The following is a 10,113-nucleotide window of genomic DNA, read 5'->3' as shown; positions in this document are numbered from 1 at the left end:
ATCTGTGTTACTCTTAAACCCAACCCCTTAGCAACATATTCCGCCACGAGCGAATGCGTCGCTCCCGAATCAAACAAAATAGATAAATCAGTATTATAGATGAAAATTATACCTTTAACCAGATTCGGTGCCTTTTCTGTCTGCTGCGCATTAGTAGTATATACACGTCCAACCGTAGGAGCAAATAGCAAGGTCTGCAGATTCGCAGCCTGCCCAGTATTACTATAGCACTCCCTGACAAAATGCCCAACCTTACCACATTTGAAACAAGAATTCGGAGCCGCAGTACATGGACCCCGATGGTACCTCTTACACTTATCACAATGCGGAGCAGAAATTATATCATTAAAACCACCCCTCTTGAATTGACCAGGAGGCTGCCTTACCTGCAACCCCCTACCTCTATTATTATTCTGATGGTAGCCACCTCTGTTATTATTTCCAGAAGGACCAGATGTCCTCCTAATTTTCTGCTCCCTTGAAGAACTAGACTTCGGATACCTGTCGTAAACAGTTTCAACCCTTTTACATTGGGTCACCAGATCAACAAAATTTCTAACAGCAGTATTAGACATCCTCTTGGCAATTTTCTCATTTAGGCCTCTCTGAAATTTAGCATATAAGAATTACGGGGTAGGCAGAACACCCCTATAGTTTGCGAACTTGACCAATTCATTAAACTTGGCCAGATATGCATCAACATACATGGTACCCTGTACCAATTTCTCAAACTTACCCTGTTTAGCTTCCCGTACATCCCTGAGAAAATACTCCTCATGAAATAATCTCTCAAATAAAGTCCATGTCAATTCCTTTCCCTGAATAGTGAACGGGCGAGATGCGTTGTACCACCACTCGTGGGCATCTCCCTCAAGCATATAAACAGAATACATCAGTCTCTGGATCCTGACACCTCATTACCTGAAATATTTTCTCCATCCCCATCAACCAGGTAGTAACTACCTTCGGGTCCCTTGACCCTTGAAATGCTGGTGGCTTGTGTTTCCTGAATGAAATGAGCCTCTGCTCATCAGCACCAGCAAATAGCTACTCAGCAACCCCAGAAGACTGAGCAACAACAGTCGGATCAACATAAGGCTCTGGGATATATGTAGGATCAGTAGTATGACGACTAGCCTCCTCAGAATGACGACTAGCCCCACTCCCCTCGTGATGAGGAGTACCAGATGACGTAGGTGTAGGAGTCATCGTAGCCGTATATGGAGGAGAATCATCCCTCATATATCTAGCTCTTTCAGCCCTCATCTCAGTCATGAAGGCGTGCATCATATCCTGATTATTTTTCATCAGGTTCTCAGTCATTGTCCTATTCGTAGCAATCTCTGCCTGCAGAGCATTCAGAACTGCAGTAATCAGATCTGGTGCTAGAGGACCTGCATCTCGAGTTCCACGGCGACCACAAGCCTTACTCATGATATCTGTACATGTAACACAAAGGAATGAGCTGATCAGACCCACACTGAGGAATCACATATACATTAATCATAAATAGTTCAAAGATAGCTATGTAACACAAAATACAGTCATATATAATCAGAGTTCCCTATTAAAACTTCTCTGATACCATAAAATGTAACAGCCCGTTCTACACCAGTATTGTTAACATTAATTATGATATTAAGCGCAGTTACAATCACAGCAATTCATTTATAAAAATGCAAGTAAACTTTTTTCGTTTTATTACGCGAGCATTTAAAACAATAATAAAGCGTAATAAATAAAAGCTGTGACCATAACTGTAAATTCTTTGTGGAATAATTATTTAATCTATCTATATATCATGAAATACTTCTCTCAAGTCACTAAGGGGTTCCCATAAACCGACTCAGCTAAAATCTCACTTTTACGTTTTCTACCTATCCGAACATGGTTCGGTCTTTTAATTTATGCGGACAAACTGCATGTTGTCAACCTCTCATCTTTTAGTATGTTATTCTAGACTTAATTACCTTTCTAGGAAGCTATCACACGAGTCATAAAGTTCTCTTTTGCTCTTGATATCGCCGTTTGAAGTTGGACAAGCAAATCTGCTAGCCAACCTCAAACCGGCTCCAAACAACCTTCACTCCATAAATTATTATGGAAAATCCACTCAAACAATTGCTCTCAAATACTTATACAGTAAACTAGACACCTCAAGCTTCAATTTTACATATTATACACTTAATATGACCAAGAAACGAAGCAGGAATAAATTTCCCAAACTCGCACCAGAACAGCCACAAGTGCAATGGCCATATGAGCAGTCTGTGCTCTCTCCCAAAGTTCACCTAAATTCTGCCAATTTCTAGAAATTTCGCCAGAGTTTACTTTAATTTTCCAAGAAATCCCATATTTGTAAATGTGTTATCTAACTTCAATTTTGTACCTAATAATCATGGGTGGCACACAAGGACCAATAATGCCGTGGTGCTCTTACAACCCTTCACAATTTATATCCAATTACTCAATTTACATCTTGATACTTACATTTTCAAAACTTAACATATTTCAATCACCTTAACCATTTTGCATGCATTCTTTAAACATACACACAATCATAATCCTAAAATAGGCCTATGGCCCTTTCATCATATAGCATGCTCAATACAACACAAGGTCCAATATTACAATTACAATTTTCCAATGTAAATCATAAGGCCATAAATTCTCCAAATACAACATAATGAATTTGACCTCAAAATAAAGCATAATAAATGTACAACTAGACTTAGGCAAAAAGATGGCATGAACAAATATGACAATACACATAAATCTCAACCCATAGACAATGTTCATACTCTAAGTCTAGCCTAGGCCCAATGCCCACCAAAATACAAAATAAGTAAAAGTCCTCATGCTCAACCTACAGGCTTCTTGCCCGCCGCCCCAACACCACTGCTACCACCTGAAATAAACTCCTCAAAGCGGGGTGAGATATACGAATATATCTTAGTAATCCAGAGGTTCTGGAGAATACTCCACCCCATAGCTCACTTCGATGCATATAAACAATATAACATAACATCTGAAAACGGGATAAAGCAAGGGATTTAGTGAAGTAGGGAAGCATAGGGAAATAAAATACGATGAAGCTGAAATGGTCAATGCCAAAACCACGCAACGCCCAGCCTATTGGCCTCGGCATATAGCCTACGGGTTTCAACCAAGGTGTGTTCTCAGAACATCAATCAAGGTACCTTCCATCCATAACCACCCGAGACTTCATAGTGTGCTCCTCTACGGATCACACACCATGACCCCAGGTCAACTGGAACTCCCTCACGGAGACCTATCCAGTGGAAGTTTGTAACACCCGAAGGCAAACAGTCTACTGGCCAGAGACACGGTACATCCTATGTACCACAACACATACAATATGCATGAACATGTTAGCCTATATTATTCACATACATTTCCTACCATTACCCTCAATGGGCATGGTGGAGAACACACGGGGATCAAACCCCAATACCAAGGGATTACCTGTATAATCTCCTCTACACAGCTCCAATGCAATACTTCTCGAGCTAGATACACAAACAGAAATGCCTACACATAGGACATTCCCAATTAATTTTCCATTCACCAAACACATGCAAGTTATCAAGCATACAAGTATGGTTCAAAAGTACTTACCACAATCCCTATGGTCCGGAACCAAGCTCATGGTTCAGTGTTCAAATTTGCGGGAGGCAACTTACATTGATCATACACGGATCATCAATATACGGTGAATCCACCAAAGTTACAGAACGTCAAATTTCTCCCCCACCAATGTGAGGTTCGACCAAACAAGTGTAAATTTCCAAAATATTTTCCTAATTTTTTTTATTTTTCTTTAGCATCATAATGCTACCCCAACACCATTTTAGATGTCACTTTCCATTTTACACCATCCTAGCATCATTTTGCCATTTATTCCACTCTAGGTCCAATTACCAATTCCACACAACCAAATATTTTTCCTTTTATCTTTCTTGCATCCATTCACCTCACAACACCTCAAAATACCATTTAACACTACACAATATCAATTACACAATCTTTCGAAATTTTCTTAAAATTCTCAATGAAAACATGCATATGATATATTGTTAGAAATCTCTCATCACGTAGAACAAAAGTCTCAAGGTCTCCAAGATCAATTGCAAAAAATTCTAAACGAAATTTTATCATGACCTTTAGGTTCTATATGCAAATTTAGAATTATTTTAATAAAAAAGGGTCTTATAATCATATATGCATAACTCTCATACGAAATGAAAAAGATAATTTTCAATCCATTGGTCAAACCCAAGAGCAGGAACGAGAAAATGCTAATGCATGGAAGACTAGTATAACTTTAGATATGTGGAGAACTGTTGCTTAGTAATTTTGAATGTTTGTTAACATTTTTATTATTTTTACTGATTGAGAAAATTATATTAGATTTTATTTTTTTATTAATATTATTGCATTTTTTTATTATTTTTTTATTGACTCTGGTAATTTTAAATGTTTGTTAAAAATTCATATGATTTTTTAAAATTTTATAAACCCTTGTTACCCTTTCAAATCTTATAAATTTTGTTAAAATATTTTAAAATTTTTAATCTTATAAAATCTTAATTATAATTTTTTTAAAAAATATATATTTAAAATCCCTTCAATTTTTAATAATCTTTTAAAATTTATAAATTTTTTTATAAATTCTTTTAAAATTCTAATTAAATACAGTGGGTTAAATTTGTAAGAGTTTAAACATAATTGGAAGTTAGTCGATAAAGTTTATTTTGTTGTACTGAGTCCAACATCAGTGGAATTTGCAATTGCAATTGCGAATAAGCAAAGGGAAATAATTTTATTATGTTGTAGGAAAATGCTTATCTTATGATGTAGAAACAAGATTGCAAGTGAGATCCATAGGTAAGATGAGAGAGGAAAAAAAAGAAATGAGACCCAGCTAGCTTTTGTGTGTGTAGGAAATGTATTTATCTTACGTAAAAGTAGATAAATATAACCCATAAGGAAATACCAAAGTTGAGTTTCGAAAACTGCAGCTTTTGGAATCAAAGAAGAAAAAAAACAAAATGGCGAGCGTGCCTTCATCTTCTCCAACTCGACGCACGCCTCTGTCTGCCTCCGATTCCGGCAACTCCACCTCTCACTCCCCTAAGAAACAGGTGAGGTGACCCATCTTCTTCCCGCATGCACGCGTTCTTGCCATTTGTTCTAATTATTTCGAGGGTTTTCGAAGGTGGAAGCTGCTACAAACAATGGGGTTTTCCATGGCGATGACATAAAACCTGATTTTGCTGATGGTCTTGAGTAAGTTTTTTCTTTTTATCTCTTTCTTCTTCTTCTTCTTCTTTCCTGTTTTCTCTCTCTCTCTCTCTTGCCCTTATTAAACTGTTGTTTTGTTTAGGTGTACAAATTACAAAATATTTTTGTTCGCTCCGAATTTTGTAGAGATCTGAAACTCAAAAAAGTTTTTATTTTGAAGCTGTTAGAAATTCCAAGTAGCTTCCTTTATGGTTCTTGTCTTGCAATGACAACATTTAAACTGAAGTCTGCTGTTACTTTGCTCATTTATTTACAAGAATGATTAAGGAAGATAGTGGGCATGCCTCAAATCACACATTATATTTTGTCCATGAGTGAATGGATCTGTCTCTTTTAGGCCTTTTTGTGTGGTTTTTGAACTCAAAGCTAGGTCCTGTAATTTGGCAATATCCACTTCAGGGACGCAACATGGAAAGTTTTAGTACAACTATGTATATATTATTGATCTGACTAAGACGTCATTTTATGGAGCGATGTTGACTTTTTATCATGTAGCTAGCTACGCACAACCACTAGAAAACAATCCCCCCTGGCTGAATTTCTAAGAGTTTATGTAGAATGGATGCATACAAAGGGGGTATTTTTCTTGTCTGATTCCTATATGGAGCATCTAATACCATGAGTCCATGACCACAGAAAATGAAATTAAACATGATGGGTACACTAGAATAAGTGTCAATACCTTTAATAATAATACAGAGATAAGAAGGGAAAAAAGACTCGTAGTATTGATAAGTATGGGAAGGTGAGAGCATGCAAATGAGAATAGTCATGGAAATATCAGTAGAAATTTAGGGGAATATCGCATATTGCCCCAATTTCCATTCTTCAATGTTCTTGTTGGTCAAGTACTTGAGTGTCTGATGACATGGCCATGGTTATTGGTGTTTCCTGCAAGATTCAAACCCTTGCATGGCAGGTAAAGTTTGCTCACATGGAGCTCAAGTTGCCAACTGAGCCAAATAGCTGAAATTCCAAGGCTCAGGCCTTAGTGGCAGAAAAATGCTAGAAAGGAAATAGATGTGATCAATGGTAGAAGTATTTATATTTTTGAGACATTGAGGGAAGTACTGAAATATAGCCCTTTCTGTTGGAACTGGCACTGGTATCTGCATGTGAAAACAGCTCATGTGTATACTTCATTTCTTCCTTTTCACTAAATGAAAATCTCATTGAAACCCGTTGTTCTTATTTTAGAAATCTATAATATTAAATGAAAGCAGAAAACATCTTGATTTTCATTTGGGTGACCATGCTGGTATGCCTTTTCTATCGTGGTTGTAGCTTAGTCACACTCTTTGGTGCACTACGGGATGATAAAATTTGGAGTTACTCTTCTTGGTTTGTTTTGTATCATATAATTGCTAGATGGTAATTCAGTTTTTCTCCGTTAAGTATTGGTTTGGAAAATAAAAAATGTAAGTGTTTATTTATTGTTTTCTTATCCTGCATATATAGTCCATTCTAATTCCTCCATGCCATAGTGGTTGAGGAAAATTAGTGCCATTTCATTACCTCATAGTGCACCGAGTGAAACCCCCCACGGATATTTTTTAATTAATTCAATTGTTCATCTGATCACTTAAGTCATATAACCTCATTTTGTCAGTTACGGAGCCAATAGTTTGCACAATATGCACGATCGCAATCATCCCTCCCTTGGAAGCAATTCTGAAGGAGCTAAATTTACCTGATGTACCTCTATTTGCTTTTTTTTACATAAAAACCTATCTCAGAATGCCCTTAAAATATCTTCCTTACATTCTAATCTAAAATCTTTGGATGGAATGTTTTATTTGCTGCAAGTTCTTTGTCCAGATTTAGGTAATTTACCATATTCTTCATTGTACAGTCACCTGGACAGCACACAGTGCATTGAGAGGTTTAGAAAATATGATGCTGAATACACTCGACGTTTGATGGCAAAATATTTCTCTGCAAAAACTGTTTATGGAGGTATGCAACAATATCCATTTAAAGGGATATGTGGATCACTCTCTTTATATGCAATAGAGGATACTTGCTTTCCCTGCTAGATTTGTGACTGGTATGACAGATTTCTTTGATTTAGGCATGAAGAATTCATAATACTTTTTTGCTTTAAGTTGTGCTTTATTTTTTTAGCGTCACTACAGAAATAGCCTATATATTAGAATATGGTTCTGCAGTGCGTAATATCTACTGCAACTTCTCTTGTGCTTATTTCCTGATTATCTGTATTTAAGTGAAGCATTAATTTTTTAAATTATTAAAATGAATATAAACTAGTGAAGGATAAGAAATTTTAGACTGATGAAGGATAAGTAAATTTAGAATGATGACAGTAAATACTGTAATGTTGTATGAAAGTTGCACATTGTTGTGATGTTGGAGGGTAATGGAATTGGAATGTCTTATTGTTTTAATTAATGATGTAAGACTATTTTGTGTAGCATTTCTCTCCATAAAAGAGAAGTGTTTGTACTGTTTGCTCCAGACATAGTCTGGCGATGTTTACAATAACTCTACGTTGTTAATATTATCATTTGCATCTGAAAGCAAGTTAGATTAAAATACAGAACTTCAAGCTTTTTTTCTTGCCAACTTTACATTATGAGTTTAAATCTTTATTTTATATGTTGAAATACAAGTTTTAAATAGTAAATGTCATTTTTTGCAGGCAACATATTTGATGAGCAAATAACACTATGTGATGAAATTATAAAGTCAAGTAGGTAAGCATGTGCTATGAACTAAAATATCTTCAATGTTCCATGCTAGAGAAAATAAAGACAACAATACAAATAGGAATGACTAACTCTATGTTGTTTGTTTCACTGTCTCTAAATTTGTATGAAAAATAAAGATCAGTGCAAGAAAGATAGGCCCAGTCCAATAATACAAAATAACCTAATAAGCATATATATATATATATATATATATATATATATATATATCTGTTCTCTATATATATATATCTGTTCTCTAACTTCCAGAAACTAATCTGTACATGGACATCTTTGTCTAGGTTGCCATGTTTCAGGTCATATGCAGATCCTGTAGTAGGTTTAGAAGAACAATGCAGCAATGGATCAACTCCACCAACAGACACACAAGGTAACATCCCCAATGGGAAACATATGGTGAAGAAGAACAATTGAAGTAATTTGTATGGAGAAGCATCAATGCACATGCCGTTGTATAAAAATTAGACTAAATACCCTCTTCGGTCCTCTGCAAATTTCACGATACCCGCTTTAGTCCCTAGCAAATAAAAAGGCTATTCGTAGTCTCTAAGAAATTCAAAATGGACCCATTTTAGTCCTTTTGAGGACTAATGTGAGTCTTTTTTGAATTTGTGAGGGACCACGATTTCAACTAAATAGGTCCATTTTGAATTTCTTAGGGACCACGAATAGCCTTTTTATTTGCTAGGGACTAAAGCGGGTATCGTGAAATTTGCTGAGGACCAAAAAAGGTATTTACTCTAAAAATTAATTCAAATATAAGCATTATTACTGGGGATTCTGGAACTTAAAATTCTGAAAAGATGGTTATGGCCTCAAAACGATCAATTTCCCAGCCTAAAAAGGATTTCCTGGTTGTGGTTTTTGTGGAGTTATAATTATGTGCTAAGGGCTGCTATTCATAGGATTCAGTATTCTGATCACAAAGTAAATAAGTAAATATCGCGCATTTTTCTTATTTGCATTCTTGACCCATTTGTATGTCTTAGCTTGTTCCTAGTCTAGTATAGTGAAGGTCCATAACATAAGGAGTCCTGATTTTGCGGCCGATTGAGTGATAAAAAAGTTATACTTTTGCCATTTGAATCAAGAATTTTTTAGATTAAGGGACCAATTTAAGATTGATGGATCATTTTGTATGGATGAATTCAATAAATTGTGAGGTGTAGTATACACGACAAATTTAGATACATAGGCTTAGTTGGAACAAAAAGAGGAAAATAGTGTTGATTGGAGAGACTAGGGGAGGTACCTGTAAGACACTTCGATACTCAAGTCAGTAATTATTTTTGATAGTTAATTCTGAATGGAAAGATGATCATACTTGGGCTTTGTGCCTTTGTTTATATAGTAGTTGAGCATCTTGGTTATGTCGTCTTAGTGTGGTGGTGTTCATTCCTATTGGTGGGTAGGAGTGGCCTTTGTAGGTGATCCCGTTTGCGGGATGCTTAATGTCATGCTACATTTCGTAGGTGCAGCCATACTTATTAATCTCGGATAGCAGCGCGTAGCGGCTGACCCTCCAAACTGCTATAGCGGGTAGCGCTACGACGCTACTGTGCAAAGTATACCTAAGTGATACACTAAATTGTACAAATATAAAACTTAAAAAATGAAAATGTGACATAAAAAACAAATTTGAAGGATCTCAAACTCAAACATAAATGATTTCAAACATTAAAATTCAAATCATAAGCAAAATTAAGGAATTAAAGTATCAAATAATGTAACACAACAAAATGAAGTGGCAAAATTAGTAAAAATTCAAACTACTACTTAAGTGAAATGTCAAAATCAAAGAACTTAAGGAACTAATCATAATTGAAATCATGAACATCCAAATCTTCATCTTCACTTTTATTTGTATCTAAGTTGTAAATCTCTTATTTTGCATAGATCCTTATTTATAGTACGATTAATTTGTTTCACTTTAAATCTCTTCATTAATTTTACTTGTAAATCTCTTCATTAATTTGTAGCCACACCTTGATTATTTATAGCAAATTAATTTGTTACAAACCTTGATCTAACTAAAAGTGAAAGTTGTAAATATTTTAACAAA

At 35.5% G+C, this 10,113-nt stretch overlaps 1 protein-coding gene across 1 annotated transcript; it reads left to right on the top strand.

Moving 5' to 3' along the window:
• The first annotated feature begins 4,999 nt into the window (after positions 1-4,999).
• LOC133288181 (uncharacterized) lies at positions 5,000-8,992 on the top strand. The gene is made up of 5 exons (XM_061485888.1): positions 5,000-5,165; positions 5,240-5,310; positions 7,178-7,281; positions 7,985-8,039; positions 8,333-8,992. Exons 1-5 carry the CDS (start codon positions 5,073-5,075, stop codon positions 8,463-8,465), a joined length of 456 nt encoding a protein of 151 aa, XP_061341872.1. The 5' UTR covers positions 5,000-5,072; the 3' UTR covers positions 8,466-8,992.
• The last annotated feature ends 1,121 nt before the right edge of the window (positions 8,993-10,113 follow it).

The sequence above is a fragment of the Gastrolobium bilobum genome, unplaced genomic scaffold (genome assembly GCF_033153095.1).
Source record: "Gastrolobium bilobum isolate Gb01-03AN ecotype WA unplaced genomic scaffold, APGP_CSIRO_Gbil_v1 utg7961, whole genome shotgun sequence".
Classification (NCBI taxonomy): domain Eukaryota; kingdom Viridiplantae; phylum Streptophyta; class Magnoliopsida; order Fabales; family Fabaceae; genus Gastrolobium; species Gastrolobium bilobum.
This window is presented reverse-complemented; position numbering and strand designations above follow the sequence as displayed.

Excerpts from the sequence above, each read along its gene's own strand:
- LOC133288181 (XM_061485888.1), top strand. The coding sequence starts at position 5,073 with ATGGCGAGCGTGCCTTCATCTTCTCCAACTCGACGCACGCCTCTGTCT. Across the intron at positions 5,311-7,177 it reads GATTTTGCTGATGGTCTTGA|TCACCTGGACAGCACACAGT; the intron begins GTAAGTTTTTTC and ends TTCATTGTACAG. Across the intron at positions 8,040-8,332 it reads GAAATTATAAAGTCAAGTAG|GTTGCCATGTTTCAGGTCAT; the intron begins GTAAGCATGTGC and ends ATCTTTGTCTAG.